The sequence below is a fragment of the Gopherus evgoodei genome, chromosome 2 (assembly GCF_007399415.2).
Source record: "Gopherus evgoodei ecotype Sinaloan lineage chromosome 2, rGopEvg1_v1.p, whole genome shotgun sequence".
Lineage (NCBI taxonomy): Eukaryota > Metazoa > Chordata > Testudines > Testudinidae > Gopherus > Gopherus evgoodei.
In genome coordinates, this window is record NC_044323.1 from 212,745,807 (window position 1) to 212,770,378 (window position 24,572).

At 40.7% G+C, this 24,572-nt stretch overlaps 1 protein-coding gene across 6 annotated transcripts in view; it reads right to left on the bottom strand.

Annotated features, from left to right (window-relative positions):
• Positions 1 to 3,539: 3,539 nt before the first annotated feature.
• The window catches only part of ESCO1 (establishment of sister chromatid cohesion N-acetyltransferase 1), a 56,280-nt gene continuing 35,247 nt past the window's right edge, over positions 3,540 to 24,572 (bottom strand). For 2 of the 6 annotated variants that reach the window (XM_030552893.1, XM_030552892.1), the window contains 4 exons: positions 13,558 to 13,647; positions 10,516 to 10,659; positions 9,181 to 9,368; positions 3,540 to 4,524 (listed from right to left, as the gene is read on the bottom strand). In XM_030552893.1, the coding sequence (XP_030408753.1) occupies positions 4,377 to 4,524; positions 9,181 to 9,368; positions 10,516 to 10,659; positions 13,558 to 13,647 (570 nt within the window). In that variant the 3' untranslated portion in view covers positions 3,540 to 4,376. Of the gene's footprint in view, positions 4,525 to 5,215; positions 5,308 to 5,590; positions 5,722 to 9,180; positions 9,369 to 10,515; positions 10,660 to 13,557; positions 13,648 to 14,246; positions 14,369 to 24,572 lie in introns of those variants that run through there. The other 4 variants (XM_030552894.1, XR_003999109.1, XM_030552895.1 and 1 more) reach the window with 4 other exon arrangements.

A 24,572-nucleotide genomic window follows, 5' to 3' on the forward strand; every position in this document is an offset into this window, starting at 1 on the left:
CAGCTATTTTACCCACTGAAGTTCTAGAGGAAAGATCACATGTCAAAGGAAAACCTTGGAACTGAGCAGCAAGTAGCATGATCTCTTTGAAGTTTTCAACTTCCAAAAGCTCTCTCTTTATGGCAAATGAATATGCTTTTGCCCAGACCTGAGCCTGGGAGGCAGGATTTCTTTTTTCTGGAAGAATGGTTTGCTTCAACCACAGATAAGGTGGGTGCAAGAGTCAGCATGTCAGGAATACTCTCGAGCTAAGGGCTTCACCATGCTCTTCCTCCATCCAGTCTTCAGTCACCATCCCACCAAGTACAAGCTAGTCCAGGACAATATCTCCCCACTTTGGTATATGGGAACAATAGGAGTTCCCCCCAGAAGAGAATTTCTCAGGGTTTTACTCCATCTTTATTGTTCACAAGTTCACTGGAGAAGTCCTCCACCTCGTAGGTTCAAAAAATGGATGAAGAAAACGAAGTTCCAGATGGATATCCTACCTTCAATAATGATATCCCTGTCTCCAGGGTTTTTCCTTACCTCAGTGGACTTGGAAGAGGCACTCTCCACATTCCGGTGCTTCCCTGCCACGGCAAGCTTCTGAGATTAGTTTACAGCATGAATTGCTACCAATACTGAACACTCAGATTCTGTCTCATGGCGGGCCCCCTCACCCCCCACCAATTCTGAAAATGCTGGTGATCACAGCCAGACTCTAGTCCCAGGGTCTTTACCTGTATCCTTTTTTGAACAGCTTAATCAGAGCCCTGTCCTAGGATGTAGGACATGGCCCCAAGATTTGGAATTTGGAGCTCCTGTAAATGCACAATTCATAACAAACGAAGAATAATTCCTTGAGCCTCTCGACAAGGATCACACACCTGGGTGTAGAGAGAGAGAGGTCAACAGTACAGATCTGCCCCTCAGTAGACAGATTTCAGAAGATTCAGAATTTGATATCCATGCTGGTCAAGTGCAGGAGCCCAACCATTGCTCATTGCTGGGCCTCCTGGTCTCATGCACAGGGGTCTCTCCAGGGGTGAGATTCCACATCAGGGGCCTTTAGGCTTTTCTTGTGAAAATGTGGGACCACTCCGTAGAGTGCAGGCAACTTCAGGTACATGTCCCAAAACAGGTTCTTAACTCACTAAGATAGTGGAAAGTCTCGAAAATTATTCACAGGGGTCTTCCATATGCTTTCTGGAACTCAGGGTTCTCACCACTGATTCCAGCCTGATAAGCATACCTGGATCCCAAAATGGTACAGGGCATCTGCAGCCCAGGGAAAAGGGACCACAGCATTTATCTCTTGGAACTTGGGGCAGACAAACTAGCTCTTCTGAGATTCCAGAGCCCCCTAGAAGAAAATCATGTCATGACAATGGCTGCATACATGAACAACCACGGAGGGACAAGGAGCGCAGCTCTACATGAAGGAACAACGGCGATAATGGAATACACAGAAACAACACTCCCCAAAGGCGATCCACATAAAAGGAGAACTGAACCAAAAGGAGACTGGCTTAGCCAATGCAACATCAGCAATTCAGCATGGTGCTTAAACCAGAAAGTCTTCAACCTTGTTTTGCAGATGTTCGGTCCATTGTCGGTCAATCCATTTCCCAATCACAAGAATGCAAAGCCAAAAAAATTTGTCACCGGGGAAGCAGACCACAGGTCACGGGGGCAAATGCTTTGTCAAACAGATGGTCAAAAGTCCTACTATATGCATTGCCACCCTTTCCTCTGAGGGGAAAGATGATCCAAAAGTTCTGGTGAGAGGAAGCAAAAAGTGATAGTGTTAATTCTGCACTGGCCAAAAAGATCCTGTCTCTCTTACCTGACAGAACTATAGCTGGAACCACCTTTGCAGTTACTGGTGAGGTCCTGGTTGAGAATCCTCTGGTATCCAGATTCCTTAGAGAAGTCAGACTGGCCCATCAGTAGTTATCTTTCCTAAATGGGATCTACCACTCATGTTGAAAGCCCTAAGCACTAATCCTTTAGAAAACCTGACTTCTGTATCACTGTTTTACCGCTCCATCAAAACCTGTTTTCTGGTGGCCATTACATCTACCAGATGAGTTTCAGAACTGGCAGAGTTCTCTATGAAGGAACCTTACTCCTTGTTTCGGTTTGACAAGGTGGTGCTAAGGACTCCAGCACATTGTTGCCAATTGTGAATTCTCCTTTCCATGCCTCACAAATGATTGTCCTCTCTTCATTCTGTCCAAAGCCACAGCACCTGATCGACAAGGTGTGGCACACATTAGATGTCAAAAGAATATTGAAGATTTACATCAAGCATCCAGGATCTACAAGGAGGTCAGGTGCCCTCTGTGTCTTCTTCCATCTGAAATGTCAAGGATTCCATCTCCAAGCTCTTCCTTGCTATATAGATCAGACTATGGTTGAGGGGACATTCCTGTCCCAGAAGGAATCAAGGCAAACTCCACAAGATCCATGGTGACCTTGTGGGTCGAAAGAGTATGTACTTCCACCACAGAGATCTGCAAGTAGCAACATGATCACTGGCTAAAATCTTTATCAGACACTCTAGTGGACTTTCTCTGGAAGGAGACCTCTGTGGAAGACAAAGTTGCTGTAGGTGGTGATCCACTAATAACCTTGCCTTTTGAGCAATTCTGTAAAAGGGAGGGTTTTTTTTTCCTTCTGTTTGTTCACTTATCCCTCCCTACTTGTCACGTGTAGCAGAATTATGAGAAACAAAATGCAGAATGGAAAATTTCTGATCTGATAAATTTGTTTATGAAGGGGTGTTCAACTCAAATAGTTTCAGATAGTCCAAGACTGATTTTTTTAGCCAATAAACTATTCAGCAAAAAAAAAAAAAAACTTTCACCCAGCTCTAGTCTCACTACTGGTAAAGGAAACAGCTTCTCTCAGCTACTAGCTATGACTGCATTAAAATGAGCTGAAGCCACAGTGCTGGGAAGCTTATGCTGTTGATCACCTCTGGATAACAGCAAGCAATAAAATAAAGAATTTATTTGCTGGAAGTTTAAGGTTTTCTAAAGAGGACTTAAAAAGGTAAAATTAACACACACACCCCCATCATAACTTTCTACTTCTATAGCACAGACACAGATATTAGACCACCACTGCTACTTCTACAGTATATGCTCCCAAAAATGAATTATGGCATAGGGAACTATTCCTTAGGAAGTGAGAGGCTTTGTTGTATTTGAAGATTGTTTTGATTGTTTTTGGGGGGAGGGATAGCTCAGTTGTTTGAGCATTGGCCTGCTAAATCCAGGGTTGTGAGCTCAATCCTTGAGGAGGGCCACTTAGGGATCTGGGGCAAAATCAGTACTTGGTCCTGTTTGTGAAGGCAGGGGGCTGGACTCGATGACCCTTCAGGGTCCCTTCCAGTTCAAGGAGATAGCTTTATCTCCATTATTTAAAAAAAAAAAAAAAAAAAAAAATCAGGACCTTCCTTTTGGATGTTAATTTAATTGTTTCCCCACTGAACATTTCACTTGCAGGAATATAAACACCAAAGACTACTTTTTGTCCTCTGTTAGCATCACTTAAGAAAAAAAGCTATCAAGTATTTTATTTTTTAATCTACATTATATACAGACAGAGAAAGGCCACAGCAGTTTTTTACCATATAAACCCTTTCAAAGTGGAGGGCTTTATGAAGGAGACACAAAGTGAAGTTCACTAATAAAGGCATATACCCAGTTCAGCATTTCTGAAAAAAAGGTGAAGCATATACCTGTTTGTATTTTGCAAATTCATCTTTCACAAACTACTGCTAAATATTCCCTTTGCAAAATGTGTAACTTCCTTATTCTTCATATAATTGAGAAATCAGGTTAATTTCATCTTTGTTCATATTAATGCATAGTAGAACCTCCATGTAATTAATGTGTCAAGTCTATCACCTATAAATAGTGCACTGTATATTTGTTATTTAAGTTCAATTGAGCAAAGTTTTAATTTTTTATAAATGATCTTTTATATACCTTACTAAACATCTAAAACTGGTAAAATACTAAAGATTACAGTGCCAAGCAACACTGGTATATCACCACATTAAGAACTTCAGTATGTACTCAGTAAGACCATAGTCCTTGCATTAGTTCACAGTCCACTATGAACAATATCTGCTGCATGTAAACATGACTAGAGATAAAAATACATCAAACTTCTGTAAAAGATAAAATATCTTCTTTAAAAAAGAGTTAGACTATTACTGCACAATTTACAATTTTAATAAAATAGTACAACTTTGTTTCCAGTCCTGAGTTCGTTGTAATAATAATAAAATATATATATGGCCCTAGCTCCTGGTCAGGGTCTGAACTCAATCAGTACTTGTTAGCAGAAGTCTCCCAATACTTGTTGCTGAAGAAATTCCACTAAGTATGATACTGTCCATTGAGAAAGTTATATACCAGAAACTGGCCAGTGCCACAGTACTGCGTTGCAAAGAGTTTTCCATCAGGAGTGGGATCAGAGAAAGCAATTTCTTCTTTCCTCAAGTATGAGCCATATATAAAATTACTCCTGTTTAAAAAAAAGTAAATTGGTTATTTTTCATGAAGTGATAATGCGAAAGTATATTTTTGTATCTTGAAAGTTACCTTTCTTCAAAATTATTTTTCAGTTCAGCTGATCCTTATAAATGGGTCTTTACTCTCCATGGAGCTTTAGGGCAAAACCAGACCTGTCTGTCACTGGCTGGGTGTTAAAACTCTTTCCCTGAATAGTCGGCCAAAGTAACTTTCCTAATATGTTTTAAAAGTATATGTGGGGGGACGGCTGTAGCCATCAAATAGAGAATTCATACTCTACGGTGTATGCAATGTGCATATGTGCTACAGTATAAATTCTGTATTTTATAGCTAAAGCCTCTTCTCTCTCCTCGCCCCCTCTGCATAATCTGAGCAAACAGCCATTGAGATTCCAGTTACAAAAAAATTAATAGGCAGGATCAGTATTAATGAAGAAAGCTTTCTTTCAGGTAAGAAAACAAGTTCTCCCAATCTTCATATTGATCCTCACAGTCCTTTACAGGGGGAATTAATCTGGAGCTCAAAAAATGATTTCAACATGAGATGTGTAGTTCAATGTAATGGTACAGCATGAAGTACCTTTCTGCTAAAGACATTGTGAGTGTCTTGGATGTCTACTTTTTAATGTACAACAAATATATTGGTTACCAGATGCCTGCCTTACATATTTCCTCTTAAATTACCTCCTCTTCGGCCACAAAGCTATTAATTCAATGAAGCTCTCAGAGGATAGAGAAGTTCTGATATTCCCCACAGCCATCTTTCCCCCCAGCAGCTGGATGATAGATAAAAAAAATTATCAAATTCTGCCAAGTCTATTATTTTGGTAGATAATATCAAAAATAGAAATTGAGTGGAGTCAATTATTTAGTTACAGTAGATGCTGAAATTCAAAAAGTTAAAGCTTTATAACCATTAAAACATCAATTGACAATATACAAAGTAAATATCCTTAAATTCTAAGATCTCATGCCACATTTTTACTTTTCTTATCTGTAATTTTTAATTATCAATACAATTTTGTCAGTTTGCATGTACAGTAAAAAATCTATATTTACCAACATAAAAATCCAACTCTTCCAAGCCTAGTGAGTATTTTTGTTTGTAAGAGGAAGATACTCTGACTTCACATATCCCTTGAGGAGTCTGTGGACATAGATGGTGCTACCTGTTTTTCACAGAAGGCACTCTGTTAAGAAAAGAATGAAGCCAAGGATGTTTCTTATGATGTGTAAAAAGGTAGTGTTTAATTGCTGAATAAAAACCAAACCTGTGTCAAGTACTACTTTAACTGCAGAATCCTAGCAGTGTCTTCTGTACCAGTACAGCTATCAGAAATATGATCTAAACCTTTACATGCAAGTCAGTGAGTGCTTAAGAAGGTGTTTGATAAGAGGGTCAAACTATCATGTAATCTGAGGATGGAGGTCTTTGGCTATGTTAGGTAGAGATGATGCTCTGAGAAACAATTAGACATCAGGATAAAAGCAGATCTTGCCTGGTTTATAAACAACATGGCTGAGCAATGTACTTTCAAGATGTTTACCATTAAAGGCATATAAAGGGAGAAAAATTGGGTGTGTGTCCTTTTGTTCATATATGAAGTATAAAAGTGGGCCAAAAGGATTATTCTCTCCTTGACTTTTACCATAGGAATCTCATGTGTTTACCCCTGCTTTGCTTGATGTGTCCTTGCAAGGCCCAGGATTCTAGATTTGGAGCTCTCCAAGACCTTAACTGAAAGGTAGGGCCTGAAACCGTTAAACCCACAAAACAAAAAGGGACATCAAGGGGCTATACTGCAAGAATTCCAGAATCTGATGGATGTTTGCTGATCTGGACAGGATCTATTTATCAAAAATTATATTTCAACCAAATAGAATTGTGGCTGTGGATGAAGCACCCTTTGAGAAGAGCAGGCTAAAAATAGATGGGGAGGGGCAGCGGGGAGAGAAAGAGAGGGAGTGTGTGCGCGTATGTATACATTAAAAAAAAACTGTGCCCAAAATATGCTGATGTCAAGAATATTTTACTCTGAAGGAAGGCTAGCAGTGACTTTCTCGCTACTGCATTTAAGATCATGTTTCTAGCTAGGAATCAAGGGAGGCTCCTAGAGATCTTATACAGATTTTCATCTTATTGTTTTAAGAGCATATCATCTGCTGAGGAGTCTGTTGAAGCAAGAATGACTCCATTGAAACAAAAACAACAGGAGTACTTTTGGCACCTTAGAGACTAACACATTTATTTGAGCATAAGCTTTCCTGGGCTACAGTTCACTTCTTCGGATGCACAGAATGGAACATACAGACAGAAGATATTTATACATACAGAGAATATGAAAAGGTGGAAGTACCCATACCAACTAAGAGGCCAATCAACTGAGATGAGCTATCAGCAGCAGGAGAAAAAAAAACTTTTGAAGTGATAATTGAGATGACCCACAGAAGGTGTGAGGAGAACTTAACATGGGGAAATAGATTCAATTTGTGTAATGACCCAACCATTCCCCAGTCTCTGTTTAAACCTAAGTTAATTGTATCTAATTTGCATATTAATTTGAGTTCAGCAGTCTCTCTTTGGAGTCTGTTTTTGAAGTTTTCCTGATGCAAAATTGACACCTTCAAGTCTGTCACTGAGTGGTTAGAGAGGTTGAAGTGTTCTCTCACTGGTTTTTTAATGTTATGATTCCTGATGTCAGATTTTGTGTCCATTTATTCTTTTGCATAGAAACTGTCTGGTTTGGCCAATATCCATGGCAGAGGAGCAATGCTGGCACATGAAACAGGTAACCAGTGCTAAATCCAAGCCCTGCTGAGGATACTTCCATTATTTTAGATCAGGATCTATTCAGCTGTCAGAAGGGCCCTTTCCAGGAAGATAATGGTCCTTAATTAAGAACCATAGATTTAGTGAGCTGCTATGTACAGTGAGGGAAAATTCCTTGTTGGACTCTGACGAAAATCATTTACAGGTGTTTGATGCTTTCAGTCTCTAGCATCTCCTTGATTTAGATCATCATGTGTCACTCAAGAGGGACGATGGTCTCAAGCAACTCTAAAAAGCAACTATTTTTAGATTTTTACTTCATGATGTGATTCAGAAATTGTTGTTAGTTTATTTTTTAGTGAGACCTCTGCTCCAAAGAGACTATATATTTTTCAAGTTAAGGGGGGCAAGGAGTTCAGGTGCTGGGCCCAAGGAGGAAGATTCCCTAGGTTCAAGAGAGAATGCATCCCTAAATTAAAAAGGGAGGAACTGGTATCCATGGCAGTAAACCTTTCATCCAATCAAAGGGTACATTGCAACTGTCAATGTCTATGCAAAGCTGCAGGAGCCCCATACATAAGAAAGCTTACTATTGGAAATGCTGGTGCAGTAAGCCAGAAAGCTTTACTCTCCATACTGATACTGTCAGGTTGCTGTGAGAATGGCTATTGAGCTCATCTCTCCACTCAGCCTGGACCCAGTTAGAGACTTCTGCTTTCTACCTGTCAGAGCTTTCTACCAGAGATCAGAAAAGGTAAAGCTCCCCTTCAATGAAGGTCTGGACAAGGAATTACAAGCAGCATTTTCTGATTCTTTACTTTTTAGATTTGTCTGATGTTTTCCCCAGACAGAAGAGCCTACTGCAGATAGATTTGAACTCACAGGGTCTCTGAAAACAGAATTAAAGACGAATTAGCAAATGTAGGTGTTCACTTGAAGATATCAACTTAAAAGCAATTTCCAGCTTTAGGAAAAAAAATACAAAGGTTCTGAAAACAAACAGTCTATAAAGGGAGTCCAGAGCCTACTGTGGGGAGAAAGGGATGAAGTAAACAAACTGGCTGGTTCTTTGCTGGGGAAGAAGGGGAGAGGTGGCCTTCCTTATTGATAGATTGGCAGTTGAACACACCTAAACTCCCTGGAAACTAAAATCTACTGTAATGCTCAGTGGACCTGAACGGGGTGAAAAAAGAGAGTCACATTCAGACTAATCTTAAAGAACACCACTTAAGGAGAAGTGTAAGCAGGTAAGAAGAATACAAGAGGTAGCCCTGTGTTTTTGTGCCTATTAACGTCCCTTCTTCCTGCTCCCAAAAATCCAGGAGATGCAATTAATAGATTAGGTAACATAATGAAAAACACAATTTATCTTAGGGTAAGAATGCTTAACTCCCATTTTCATAAATCACTTAGGCACTGTAGAAGATTTTGTCCCTGGTCTACTTTGACTAGTCCATTGTGGACAACATCCTGTCAGCTAATTTGACTCTTTACAATTGTATCCAAGCAAAGTTTTTTTTTTTAGGGTAAGCAAGCCCTATGAGAATACTAAAATTGTTAAAACTCTGTAAAACTGAGCACAACTTTCAGTTTTAGGTTTATATCCACAAATTCACTGAAATGTTTGAGCATTAGTCTGCTAAACCCAGGATTGAGAGTTCAATCCTTGAGGGGGCCACTTAAAGATCTGGGGCAAAATCAGTACATGGTCCTGCTAGTGAAGGCAGGGGGCTGGACTCGATGGGTCCCTTCCAGTTCTAGGAAATAGGTATGTCTCCATATATTATATTATATAGAAAAAATGGATTGTCAGACAAAAAGCCTCAATGTTAAGTCAAAGATTGAGCCCCACATTACTAAAATTATTTATTAATATTACCTAAGACACTCTATCATCCGAGAAGCAATTTTCTTCCGACGCATCATACTGAACACCCAGATTCGACTAATCCCACAGAGAGCAGGCTCAGGAGAAGTCGAGCAGCACCAGGCTTTTTGTCGCTCAAATATGATTTTCTCATTTTCTGAACTAACTTCTGGAATCTTCTCTTCTATAACTCTATAGCCCTGCAGACAATGTCAAACTTTAACAGCATGATTCATAACTCCACAATGTGTTAGCGATGCTTGTACAAGATAATCCATTCTGCAGTAAACAAACATTTCAGTTTTACATGTTCTTTCATGAAGGGGCATAGGATATTAATGTATGTTTTCTCATCACAGTCTCAATGCACAGTCAAACTGTGGAACTCACTGCCAGGGGATGTTGTGAAAGCTAAAAGTATAACTGGGTTCAAAAAAAAAATTAGACAATTTCATGGAGGATAGGTCCATCAATGACTATAAGCCAAAATGGCCAGGGACACAACCCCATCCTCTGGGTGTCCCTAAGCCTCCAACTGTCAGTAGCTGGGACTAGATGACAGGGGACAGAACACTTCATAATATAGTCTTGTTCTGTTAATTCCCTCTGAAACATCTGGCACTAGTCACTGTCAGAAGACAGGATACTAAGCTAAATGGACCATTGGTCTGAGGCAGTATTGCCATTGTTACATTCACACTTTAGTTTCATTTTTGTCCCCTTAATTTCAAAACTAGGGTAGAAGAATCAAAAGTATCAGGGAGATTTCATGTATGGCATTTCTTTGGTTCAGCTCCCGAACTGAGTGTAATAGCAGTGAAGAAAAACTTCTTAATGCAATTTAAATGGGTACTTTACTATTAACTTCTATTTTTTAGATCTTTTTTGTTTGTTCCTTGTCCACCATCTTTGAGTACTTCTTGGGAGGGTTAGGGTGTCCCTATTACCACAAGTCTGTAAAATCAGGGCTTAAGTACATGGAGACATGAATATCTACATTTTGGAAATGCCCATGATGGAAAAGTCTTTACCTGTCTGATAAAGATTACCTTAAAAAGATCTTTTTTAATATGAGAGTTGTGAGTATTTTCTGTCCTCAGAGGAGTACCTTTGTACAGGACCACATGGTATAGGATAAAGACTGCTAAGTGCTGGAATTTCCAGTAGATGGTAGAATACCTGAATTTAGCTGTCACAAATAAAATCCTAAACGCCTTAAAATGGGTTCATATTAGACATTAATAGCCAGACCTGAATTTTACCTCTGTTGCTCTAGTATATCTAAAAAATATAATTGGTCATTCACATTGAATCCCCAGTATACACCTCTGACATTTGATCACTTACCGACTGGATATGTTCTGCAATTAAACAACCAGTCACTTTTTTATCATTAGAAATAAAGAGAAGTGTCTTTGTTCTAGAATAGCACATAAGTGGAGCCTGTTGGAATCCCAGGTCATTGTCTACCATCTCTCTAATCTCTTCAACCTGTCAAAATAATAAATTAAAATTAACATACAGCAGAAGAGCTACATACATATATCGCCCAATAAGAACTGCTATGTATATGGAAAGGTTCTAGACATATTAAACAGAGTGGAAGTGTTATTTTTCCAGAAGTTTGAAGGATTACTCTAGATATGTATATGGAAAATAGCTACATGGATCTATTTAAAGAATGCTTCATTGCAAATATTAAATCAGAAATTTCTTTTGGTCGCCTTCCAGTAGTTTCAAAAACTTATGTTAAGTCTTGTCCATTATCATGAATGTCTTTCAGGCCGGGAAACAGGATTCCTAAAATTAAGTGCAAACTTTGCTGAATTAGGTCAGTAAATGTCCTAATCAAGCTCCACTACAACTCTCAAATCCTAATTTTAGATGAGACATTTTTTAATCTCAGAAAAATAAGACAACTCTTCCTGTAAGTCTGAATGTGAAAAGCGTGAATGGATTAGCAGACAAGATATGAACACAGCCAGCAATTTTGAGTTGACTGCCTACTTCAGATAAGAGAATTAGTAACATCAAAAATTCCAATACTACATGTACACATTTAATTTAATCTAACCCGAGACATAATCTGTCAAGACTAGAGTTCAATAACTTTAAAAAAGGTGATACTATTGGTTCCAGCTCCTAATCCAAGATAAGAAGAAGTTGCAGTTTTATAAACCAGATCTGAACTACTGCCAAATAATCAATCATCTGATTTCCAGTATTAAGTGTATAAAATATCTGAAGTCACCAGTAATGAGTGATAAGACTTTTAGACGTCTCTCTCAGCTTTAAGACTTCCTGTACTTCGCACAAAAGTTTGTTGTGTCTTAAAAGATACTCTGGCAAATTAATTAGGAGTTTGAAATGACTGTCTGTCCCTCTCTATTAGGATAAGTCTACACGGCAAAGAAAAACCCACAGCTGATCCGTGCCAGCTGACTCAGGCTTGCAGGGCCTGGGCTGCACGGCCGTTTCACTGCTGTATAGATTTCTAGGCTTGGGCTGGAGCCCAAGCTCTGGGACCCTCCCACCCTGCAGAGTCCCAGAGCTTGGGCTAGAGCCCAAGCCTAAAAACCTACTACACAGCAATGAACCAGCCCTGCAGCCTGAGTCGGCTGGCACAAGACAACCACAGGTTTTTCTTTGCAGTGTAGGGACACCTTTAGAGGCTAAAAAGCATCTGATAAATAAGCAGGCAATATGCAGAAGTCTTACTTTAATGTTATATTAAAATTGAGATTTTAATCCCAAAGAAATCAGGTAATTCAGTGTAAAGTACAGCATTTCATGTGATGACAATGTAAGCAGTAAGTAGCATATATGTACTTTTACTTTTAGATGAGACATACTAATTTAGAAAATTCTGTTTCAGTTTTTCATTAAGATCATACTGATAGTTTTGTCACAAGAAAGTGGAGAGCTATGGTTATCATGGGACTCTTTAAATTTCCTGACTTGTAAGGTCGAGAATTTAATTGCACACTTTTTTCTTTCAGGACAATCAGTCATCAACACAATTCAATAAAGATAAGTAAGTGGGGGAGAAGTGTAACCAAAGCTGCAGAAAAAGGTTCCATAGAAAATGCTATCTAGAGCACAAAAAACGTACACATGTTCCATCACTAATATCCCTGAAGGTCTCCCATTGATACACTAAGTGGGGTAAAACCAAATCAAGTTCATGAAATTTGACCAAGCACCCTATTGCAGGAAGTTAGCAGTTTTTTTTTTGTTGCCGTACTCTCTGAAGTCCTTGGAAATGAGGTAATAGAAGCAGTAATCACAGGTCTTACACTTAATATTGCAGAGCACTACTGCTATGCCAAAAGGCAAGTCATAAACTGCAATAATTCCTTGCTTGTAATATGTTAATATTTTAATAAGTTTAAACGTGAATTAAAAATTACACAAAAAAATCTACTTCACAAGTCAAACCTATTTCTTAAACCTAACCAAGTCACACCTTCTTGAATATTTTGCTTAACTACTAGAAATGTAAAATCACAATGAAATAAATTACTTCTAATCATTGCCCAAATCAGATACTTGACTACTTATGACAATTTGTTTAACTGCAAGTTTATGGGTATTAGAAAATTTTGTAGAACATGATAAAGAAAAAAGGTAATAGATTTTGATACTAAAAGATTTTGATCGTATGTTACAATTAATTTCAGTCTTGAATCTCTCTTGGATTTATCTGATCTTAGATTGCATTATCTGAACTACAATTCAATTCACTATATGTGCATGCCAGTCTTCATTCTTATAATATGCATCTCAAAAGATTTTAAATCTAGTATTAAAAAGGTTAGATTTATATTTAAATGTGATATTTCAGGTTTAACAGGTTTAAAACTTCAATGACATTTCACAAAAAGCATTGTCTCTCTCTTCTGGTATTTCAGAACCAACTGCTAATCTTAAAAACTGGATTTGTCAGTTGTTCCATATGCAAAACACTAGTTGAAATCAACAAGCGTCTGTAATATATATCAATTGCAGCTCAAGCCCTTATGATAATTTCTTGGAAGAAAAACAAAAAATAATGCAATTTCTCATAACTTTCTCCCCTTCGTTGTTTACTCTATTAATCAAACTACAGACTACCCTTACTGTCATGCTCAAAGGGCTTCATCCAGGATAGGGTGAATACATAGGGCTGAATTATCAGATGTGTCAAGGTTGGACTTGGTGCAGTTGCGGAATGAGGGGAGGTGGTAACTCCAAGCCTGCAGTGAAGTGTTCTGATAATTTTGGCATCAAAGAAAAGACTTCATAATAAAATTAATTTATAGTGAAATAAGTTTAACACCATTGTTAACCTTAGAAAAAATATTGTGCAGGTTAGAGTATACTTAAAAAAAATTAATAGCTTCAATGTACCTTTTTAAGTGCATATTTTGGATCATCAGGAAGAACCATTATTATCTTGCCATCAGGATATTCAGCCAAAATTCTCTCTTTCTTCCATCCCTAAGTAAAACAAACATTTATCTATACTGTGTACAAGATAATCCTTTCACAATCAGAAAAGGGACATGTCAATTTATCTAGATATAATCAGCCTATGCAAAACCTATGCAATAACTAATTAGTGACAGTTTAGCTGGTAAGCAACTTGATCAATCTGCCTTATTTATCCACACAATAGTCATAATGCAGTATCATTCAATGCAACATTCTGTATACCAACCATATCCAGACAACTCATGAAACTTTTATTTTAAAAATTCCAAATGAATGATTTTTTTTGCAAGATTGTTAATCATGAAAATTTAGTTTGAACTACAAATTCACTCAACTAATAAAACTGATTTCCCAACGTATAAGAAATATTTTTCAGAGTCCAGAAATGGAAATCAACTAAGTTTTTATTTTAAAAAATTCTTTAACATGGTTACCTCCACAAATACACACTCCGTTTTAAAGTTCTGGCATGCGAAAGACCTCCAGGAGGTTTTAAATGAACTGATTGGCATGCAGTTGCCCAAAACTTAAGGAACAGGGTTTTTGTTATTGATCATAAACTATCAAAGCCACAAGAAGGAGACTATAAAAAGTATTATAACTACCTTCTAAGAATCTAATGGGGAAGGAGGCTACGTTGTGTGTATCTGAAGTTAAACATACTCAAAAAATTAGAGGTAATTAATTCTTCTTCAGATCCACACTCGTGGTGATTAATGAGCAGTACCTGCATGGAAAAAACAAACAAAAAAGCCACTTAAATCTAGTAAGATGGGACAGATCCAGAAATTAGAAATTGAGTTGCTTTGACGGGATTCTGAAAATATTGAATACAAAGAAATGAGGAACACTTAACTAGCTGACCTGTAAGTCTCAGACAAAGCATCTTTATGTAAAAAGCCTTTGAAGAACCAATACAGATGGAATGATTTTCTCAGTGACGTGTACCATCTGGCTTAAGTAAAATTTTAGCTGACTAAAAAGCAAACTGGATTTGGCACTGACAATGCTATATGTACTACCAAAACAGGGCAAGTTTCAGAAGGGTTATTTCTACTTCATATTTTAATTATATTGATACCTTCAACCATTCTTTCCTAAACAAGCTGTAAGATGACACTTTTAGAAACAACTGGTATCACAGTTTTTCACTTGATGCCAGCAGTGAAAACTGGCACAAGAGGGCTTTTCAGAACATATGCTGTTTCCCAATGATGTTACTGCTGAAAACTAATATCAAAGAGATGTCATACATAAGTTTAGTTCCAATCCTGCCTCCTTCCCTTCTCAATGATAGCACTGAATACTAACAGAGGGGCAGGCCAGTCGAATGATAGTAAAATTCTGCTGCTGGGGCACAGCAAACAGCATTATTTTGGCACGAGGGTAGTGTAACAGCAGCACTTGTGAGAACTTGATCTCCAGTTAGAGCAAATGTAAAGTCTCCTAGATGAAGCAGGAATTAAGCCATCATCTGTTGTTTGGTGTCTCACGTCAGTCTCCCACAGCTTCCATCAGCTACTCTGGACCAACTGAGAAAGTCACTCAGCTGGTGTAAGTAACATGACGATAATCCTACCATAACAGCATCCTGAGTGCTGTTATCCCAACACAAAGATGCAGCCTTATATTTTTGGTAAAAACGCAGAGGGCATACCAAGTAGAGTTGGTCAGCTATTTTTCATCAAAATGAAAGTTTGACAGAAGTAGAAAAATTATGAAAATTGTTTTTTTCCAGAACAGCTTTAATTCCAATGAGTACTGTCTAACTGTTGGGGTGGGGGAGAAGAGATGTTTGTTTCATGTTGCCTCATTCTGCTGCCACTGCTTTCAAAACAAGTAGTATTTTAGTAGCATGACTTATCTACAGTGGAGAATTCAATAAAATCAGCAGAAATTAAATCATGAAGGACAAATGAAGCTGCCTCTGAATACTTGCAGGATTCTTTTTTAAATTGATTCTACTGTTTCTCTCATTTTCTGATTTTTTTAAAAAAGGAACTGAACATATTTTAGTACAAGATATTCATTATTCATTTCCAAATGCCAGAGGCTTAGAATTAAGCCACAAAGGTACAATTAGGGCTAAAAATTTATATTTTCAAGTCTTGCCATGCACCTTATGAGTATTCAGAGAAAGATTTAGAATTAATTTGATTTTATAGCAGAGGGTAGAAAGCAAGTTTAAAAATGTATCCATGTTTTGATTTTTGGAGTTAACTTTTGGAAATGCCTACAGCTAATAGGTTTAAACAAATATCTTTTGTCAGCATTCCTATTGTTTTTCATGCATTGTAAGGACTAAGCTACATTTTTTCATCATACAGTGTTGATAGAAACACACCAAAAGATCTCAAGGTGCTGTTGTTATTCTCAGATTAAAGCATCCAATCAGTAATAACTTCTTCCTATATGCCTATCAACAAGCATTTGTTCTGCATGGTCAGGGAAAAGGGTATGATCATAGCATATTATACCACACATGAAAACTCCAGTGATTTCTACAAAACCGCACCATCAGAAATTACAACTGTATGTTGCAGAGGTGCAAATATAAACCCGTTTGCTGTGCCCAAACCAGCACTTCTTCCAGCTGCTGCAACACTAGTGCCTGATGGGTATCTATCCTGTAGTTCTCAGCACAGGTCCTCAAAGAAGGGGTCTGAGACAGTAGCAGTCCACAGATGGAGAGGTGGCAGACTACAGATCAGAGAATCATATAGTCTTTAAGGGACCATTATGATCATCTAGTCTGACCTCCTGCACATTGCAGGCCACAGAATCTCACCCACCCACTTTAGTTTGAACACTACAAATTATTTTTCATTTAATATATATTTTGTAACTTAAAATGGAATCATTACTGCACTAAAATTCTATTTTCTGAAATAGACTGAAAATGGTCTCCACTGCATCTTAATAAAACAGAAAATTTGTACACAGAATTATAGACCTGAATATTCAAAACAATAAATTATTCAGAAGTACAAGAAACATTGCATATTGCAAAGCAGTTGCTGAAGCAATTGCAGCATTATGGCACTGTGAAGGGAACACTAGTTTAATGGTGTGGCTTTAGGGCATCATTTTGTTTACCCTAGGTGCAAAGTGATGATACAAAATACGGTTGAGCTTTGCTCCAAGCAAGTGCAATTTCGATGTTGCTAGCAACTCATGCATGCTTTGTATGCACTTGTGTGAGTACATGTGTGACGTTATCTGATTAAAATATGACCACACAAACCATTGTTGCCACCACTGTTATATAATTGCAGCAAATCTTGTACAAAAAGTATGACACATGGCCAGAAAGGGTTAAGCAGCTTGCAGGCTAAATAACCCTGAGCCAACCTTTAGAGACTTAGAAAGTATGCAAATAGTCATTAAGGCCATTCCATGTTAGATAGGCTAGAACTTTGATGTGCAAACCTGTACTGTTTTTGTATTACCTCTAATTCTATTTGTGTGTATTTACATTGTTACCATTAAACCAGATATAAGCAAATAGAGTTCCTGTCCATCACTATAGCTATTAATTCAGAGATCAAAAGAGAATAAACATTTAGACATCAGAAGGGTGGCCATGTTAGTCTGGCTCTGTAAAAGCAGCAAAGAGTCCCGTGGCACTTTAAAGACTAATGGACGTATTGGGGCATGAGCTTTCGTGGGTGAATATCCACTTTGTTGGATGCATGTAGTGGAAATTTCCAGAGGCAGGTATAAATATGCAAGCAAGATCTCTAGCCTGATTCTTGCTTGCATATTTATACCTGCCTCTGCAAATTTCCACTACATGCATCCAACAAAGTGGGTATTCACCCACGAAAGCTCATGCTCCAATATGTCCGTTAGTCTATAAGGTGCCACTTAGATGAATTTTGGGTGCAATAAAGTCATTGTCTTTTTGAAGTTTGTGACAGACTCCCTAATGGATAAATTGATTTATGTTAACTTGTGTAACAAATTACTGGTGGTGCTTAGGAAATAAGCCTCCATGAATGCCTATTGTTCACCGAAGTACTCCAACCTGTCCCCGTCAAAGGCGGCCTGAAACTGTATAAGAGGTTTGGGTCCTAATCCTTTTTATCTCAGAACTGCTTGGGGTTTCATGCAGGGGAAGCTTAAGCTATAAGACTGAGATCCCAGTCCTGACTGGACTAGCCTGAACAGAAACATTGCAATATAACCTATGGCCTAATTCTGAAAGAACTCCTTGCAGTTACAAAGCTCACCATCTCTGCTATGACTCTGAACCTCAAGAATTGTACTCATGTCTGTATGTGCACTGATCTTTTAACCAATACTCTCTGTTCTAGTAAATTTTAGTCTAGTTAATAAGAATTGGCTGTAAGTGTGTACAGTTAAACCTCGCAATAACGCGCCCCGCTATAACACGGAATCGCATATAACGCGATGATAGGTTTGCTCCCCTTTAAGGCATAATACAGTACGGTACAGTACCAGTGGTCCCCAACACCATGGCAGGGGAGAGAAGCTCCAGCTCCACGTCTGCCGGGGACAGAGAATTCCGAGGTTGCAGGCGCTGGTGCTCTCTGTCCCCAGCAGGCGCGGGGCCATAGCTTCTCTCTGGCTTCAAAAGGAGCCGCGGTCTCCCAGCTGCCTGGGACAGAGAAAACTCCGAGGCTGCGGGCGCTGGTGCTCTCTGTCCCTGGCAGGTGTGGGGCTGAGGCTTCTTTCTGGCTTCAAGAGAAGCCGCGTCCCCGTGCCTGCCGGGGACAGAGAGCACCAGCGCCTGCAGCCCCGGAGTTCTCTGTCCCCAGCAGGCGGGGGGGGGCCATGGCTCCTCTCCCCTGCTGGGCACTAGGTGGCGCACATCAATACACAGCTTTGGGGACCATTGACAAACTGACTGGTTTGAAACCCTGCTATACCGCGACCCCACATTTAGCACGATGGCAGTTTTTGGATCCCAAACATCGCGTTATAGCGGGGTTTCACTGTATTTGGGTATGATCTGGAATATTCATTAACTTGGGAGGTAATGTATTTGATCCTTTGGGATTGGTAGAACTTTTTTATATGATGAATAAGATTTTCAGTAATCATCATATTTGACTTGGGTGTCTGGGTGGAGACATGAGGCTTACAGGGTTACTTTAAGGGAACTGTGTCGTTGGCTTCTAGGTAACCAGTGAGCTTTAAAGAAGATGTTCTGTGCTGGTTTGGTAAATCTACGTATTGGAATATCCACAATCTTTGAGAATTGTCTGCCCCATTCTTTGCAGTTTACCCTTATTGCGTGACCTCAGTTGGCTCCCCTAGGACTCCAGTCACAACATGAATGGGGTTACCAGCATAGAAAATGTCCACTGTGGCATTACATCCCCTATACTTCATAATATTATTATACAAATATGGCATAATTGTGATGTATTTTGTGCAAGATGAGGCATGAGATATCATTGAAAGGGTTATGATTTACTGAATAGAATTATCGTACTTGTATGATTTTGGTATCTGAAGTTAGGAACATTGTCTATGCATCTAGCAGAAATGTGTTTACACCTGGGGAAAAGATTCCCAGTCTAGATGGCTGGCTGAGAAGGGCCATTAGCTTGGACACAAAAAGTTCCTGCCATATGTAAAAACTATTTAACGCAGGGGGATGACATCAGAGGTTTTTCACTGACTCCCCACCCTAAAGAGACTCTTGGAAACACCTGAGGAACGACGACTAAACTGGGGAGTGGGCACATGGAGAAAAGTGCTGCACCCAGGCTAGAAGGGTTTCTTGCCTATGAAATGTAATACCTGGGGTTTTTAAGCTGCAAGCAAGGGCAGCTGACCCATTAGGAATCTCTAAAACTGGCTTAAATCATCTTTCAGAGTGAGAAATTGCTACTCATATCCAATCTTAATATATTAAGCTTAGATTACCTAGCAAATAAAAAAAATGCAATCTGCTTGGATTGGTCTGTTAAACCTTTTAATCACTTAAAATCTCTCTTTTGTAGTTAATACACTGGTTTTAGACAAGGCAAAAACAAATGTATGTGGGAGTCATAACTTGAAGCAAAAAGCTGTGTATATTCCTGTCCACACTGAAGGAGGCAGCAAATTTCATGAGCTTATGTTGTGCAGTTCCTCAGTGCAGTGCAAGATGGTATACTTTTGGGTTTACCCTCCAAAAGGAGAGGTGCACTTGAGTAGCTGGGCAGTTCCTTAGCTGAAGCCCTCCCATGCAGAGCTGATCTCAGCATCGGTATGTAGCTGCAGCTGGGCAACTCTGTACCTGTATGTGTTCTGGAGGGGGCTTGAGGGCCTGTCACAGCAAAACAGTATGAAGGGAGCCCAGGTTGGTGGGTCAGGCCGGCTCAGTGGCACCCTAGTGCCAGATGGCATCCTCGGGAGAACCCATCACAGTCTGCAATGCCAAAATTCTCTAATATAGACTTGCCTTTAAACCATGTAAGCTAAGAATACAGTAGAATGCATTAACTCTGAATTTCCTAACTTTCACAAGTTCGTATAAACTTAAATACAATAAGATTCCAGAAATTGTTTGCTGTGCCACATGATCTTGACTTGTCTACAAAAATAGGTTCCCAAAAAAATTTACTCTGAAGAGTAAATGATTTACTCAGATTCTTCTTGAAAATATTGAGTTATGGATGAAAGAAATCAATCACTCGATACTGTTCAATTCTGGTAAGGAACTTCACAAAGTTCTTTTCTTGATTATGCCTTTAACAGGAATGTCTTTTTGAAATTAAATTCTAAGAGTGAACCTTCGTACGTTGCATCCCTGACACTCTGTGAAGATGGCAAAGGAACAGGGTGTATAGCTTAGAGTGCAGAAGTGAAATAAGGTGATCTGGATTCCTATTTCCAGCTCTGTCACTGATTGAGTGACCCTGGGCAAGTCACAACTCGTCTTTGCCTTCATACCCTCACCTGTAAAATGAGCTATTACCTCTTAAGGGGTGTTGAGATTTTGATTGTAGAATGCTTCATGATTCTTGGATGAAGGGTGATAAGTACATAGTATTATCAAGGATTAAAATAAAATTAAAACATTTTCAGAACAGTAAAAGAAAGGTAATATCAAACAGCATGAGCTATCCTATCTGAAATATCATCAAGTCCTATTCTGCGCAGAGTATCTATCTTCATACTCAATAATTCAGTATGATTGAGAGAACATAAGTCTTCCGTTTACCTACATCTTATGAAGATGAATGTTCAGTTTTATCTTCCATACCAATATCCTACTAAATTCCCAAATTCCAAAAGAGTTGTTATAAATGCTTTAAGCCAATAGCCATTACAAATAGCTTTAAGTCTTATCTTTGGGGTTTGGTGACCCAAAGAATTATGAGCATGGGTTCCAAGATATATTCCCAGCAGTAAACAGTCATTTACACTTACCATTCAGACTAGATGTGATCCAAGACACTTTCTCCCTACACACAGTCATGCCCGAGTCATAGTCTTACTGCAACTGGAGATGGACTTCATGTGAAAAAATATTATGTGATCATGTAATTAAAGATTGTATCAAAGAGCACTGAATTCAGGTGGTCTGTAAAACTTTAATTCTGCAATCTCCTAACTTCTGAGTGCTTGACTTTGCTACCTTAATAATGTTATTTTAACTACAGAAATGTGTGTAATTTCCTAGGTTTTTAAGAAAACTGAAAAAACAGAAATTCCATATCAACGTCTCCACTGATCATCAGCAGAGCTGAAACCTTTAAATTAATTACACAGACCTGTGCCATCTGATGTAATGGAGTAACTGATAGCAGTAGTATGCTGACATGCACTACAAGAGGATGGAACACTTTACCAGTGGGTTTCACAGGTATGTGCTGAGAGCAGAAGAATGGTAAGTCTCTGGAATCCAGAGTTCCGTTCCAGGAACCGTGCTTTAGTGGGAACAGACTCCTCTATACCATCTTACATACCCAGTCACTATTCCAGTCCTGTCTTCCTCCATCCCTGGCTCCTTGTCTCAGTTCCATTCTCTTCATCTCAATAGTTCTAGTTTTCATTCTTCAGACTTCTCATCTCAGTGCCCAGCATGTCTCATAGACTCATAGACTTTAAGGTCAGAAGGGACCAACATGATCTAGTCTGACCTCCTGCACAAAGCAGGTCCCAGAACCCTATCCATCCACTTCTATAACAACCCCCTAACCTATGTCCGAGTTACTGAAGTCTTCAAATTGTGGTTTGAAGACAAGACGGTTACTCACCTTTGTAACTGTTGTTCTTCGAGATGTGTTGCTCATATCCATTCTAGTTAGGTGTGTGCGCCGCGCGTGCACATTCGTCAGAAAACTTTTACCCTAGCAACTCAGTGGGCCGGCAGGTCGCCCCCTAGAGTGGCGCCGTCATGGTTCTCGATATATACCCCTGCCGGCCCACCCGCTCCTCAGTTCCTTCTTGCCGGCTACTCCGACAGTGGGGAAGGAGGGCAGGTGTGGAATGGATATGAGCAACACATCTCGAAGAACAACAGTTACAAAGGTGAGTAACCGTCTTTTCTTCTTCGAGTGATTGCTCATATCCATTCCAGTTAGGTGAATCCCAAGCCTTACGTAGGCGGTGGGGTCGGAGTGAAATGTGGCAGAATGAAAACTGCTGAGCCAGAGGCTACAGCATCTCTTGACTGTTGAACCAGGACATACTGCGAAGCAAAGGTATGGACCGAGGACCAATGGAGCTGCGCGACAGATCTCGTGGGTAGGAACACGAGCCAGCAAGGCGGCAGATGAAGCCTGAGCCCTGGTAGAATGCACGGTGATGTGGCTTGGGGAAATATGAGCCAAATCATAACAAGTGCGGATGTACGCCATCACCCAAGATGAGATCCTCTGAAAGGAAAACAAGCAAGCCCTCCCTTTGGTCTGCTACCGTGACAGAGCTGGGGCACCTTACTAATTGGTTCTGTCAGCGCAATATAAATGCGAGCACTCCACAGATGTCCAGGGAGTGCAATGGTTGCGCCCATTGCGCTGAGCTGTGGGTAACATGAAAGGCCGAAACCACCTTAGGGAGGAAAGCCGGGTGCGGTCATAACTGCACCTTGTCTTTGTGAAACCTAGTGTATGGCGAAACCACCGGAAGAGCTCTGAGCTCGGAGACCCTCCTGGTCGATGTAACAGCTACGAGGAAAGTTGTCATCCAAGACAGGTATAGCAGAGGGCCGGTTGCGAACGGCTCGAATGGGGGAGACATAAGTCTGGTTAAAACTAGGTTGAGGTCCCAGGTTGGGGCTGGGCGGCGCATCCGAGGGTGCAAGCGCTCCAAGCCCTTGAGGGACCTCGAACCCATAGAGTGTGAGAACACGGAACATCCACCTTAGCCTGGCTGGAAGGTAGAGATGGCTGCCGAGTGTACCCTCAGCGATGATACCACCAGGTCCTGCCGCTGAAGGCCAGAGGCAGGCCAAATAGAGGGGATCGAGATCTCAGTAGGAGCAAGATCGAGCGTATTGCAGCTGTAGAAGAAACGCTTCCACTCGGCCCGGTACGTGACCAGGTGGAAGGCTTCCTGTCACCCCGGCTCAGTTACGCAGCAGCCACACCGTGAGGTGAAGAGGCTGCAGGTCCGGGTGACGAAGCCTTTCGTTGCCCTGAGTGATGAGGTCTGGGTGGAGTGGCAGGGTAATTGGGTCGGTTATTGACAGGCCGAGCAACGTGGTATATCAGTGCTGCCTGGACCACTCTGGAGTGATCATGATGATGCGCGCTCTGCCCCTGCAGAGTTTGAGCAGGACCTAATGAACCAGTGGGAACAGTGGGAAGGCATAAAGGAGTTGGCCTTTCCACGGCATCAGGAATGCATCCAAGATCGATCCCGAGGAGAGACCTTGGAAGGAGCAGAACATCTGGCATTTTCTGCTCTCGCGGTGAGCGAACAGGTCTATGTGAGGAAACATCTCCACTTCTGGAAAGCAGAACGCCTCACATGGGGCAGAGTGATCACTCGTAAGACAGGAAAGACCTGCTGAGTCAAAGCGCCAAGACGTTCCGAACGCCTGGGAGAAAGGACGTCACCAGCTCCATCGAGTGGGCCATGCAAAAGTCCCGGAAACGGATGGCCTCCTGACAAAAGGGGGGGAGGTCCATGTCCCTCCCTGGTTATTTATGAAGCACATGGCCATTGTGTTGGCTGTAAACACCGAGATACCACGGCCTCGCAGCTGCCGCTGTAACCCCTGGCACGCCAGGCGGACTACTCTCATTTTTGGGGCATTGATGTGGAATGCCAGCTCCCGAGAAGACCAAAGGCCTTAAGCTCGGAGGTGACCATGAGCACTTGAGCAGAGAGATGACGCGTCCGTCGTCAGGGGCAGTGAGGGCTGGGGCGGATGGAACCGCATCCCTGCCCACACCAGGGAGGGAGTTAGCCACCACTCTAGGGAGCCTAAGGTGCTTGAGGGAACGGTGACTACCATGACCATTGGCTCCCTGTCCAGGTGGTACGCCGAGGTGAGCCGGACTTGGAGAGGATGGAGGCGGAGCTTGGCGTGTTTGGTTACAAACTTGCGGACAGCCATGGACCCAGGAGACTGAGACAAGTACGAGCCGAGGTTGTTGGGAAAGCCTGCAGACCTCGGATGATTGTTGCCATTGCCTAAAACCGCAGTTGTGATAAGCAGGCTCCGGCTAGGTAGGAGACCAGGATAGCCCCTAGGAAGTCCAACCTCTGCGTGGGAACCAGAGTGGATTGCTCTATAGTAATCATCAGGCCTAGACCTGTGAATAAGACCATGACGATGCCCACGTGCTGAGTGGTTTGTGTCTCGGAGTCTCCTCGGATAAGCGAATTGTCCAGATATGGAAAAACGCATATCCGACATCAGCGAAGGTAGGCGGAGACTATGGCCGTAAACCAGAAGTACTGACGGTTGGCTAGAAAGCGGAGGTATCTCCTGTGCGGAGGGAAGATGGCGTTGCAAA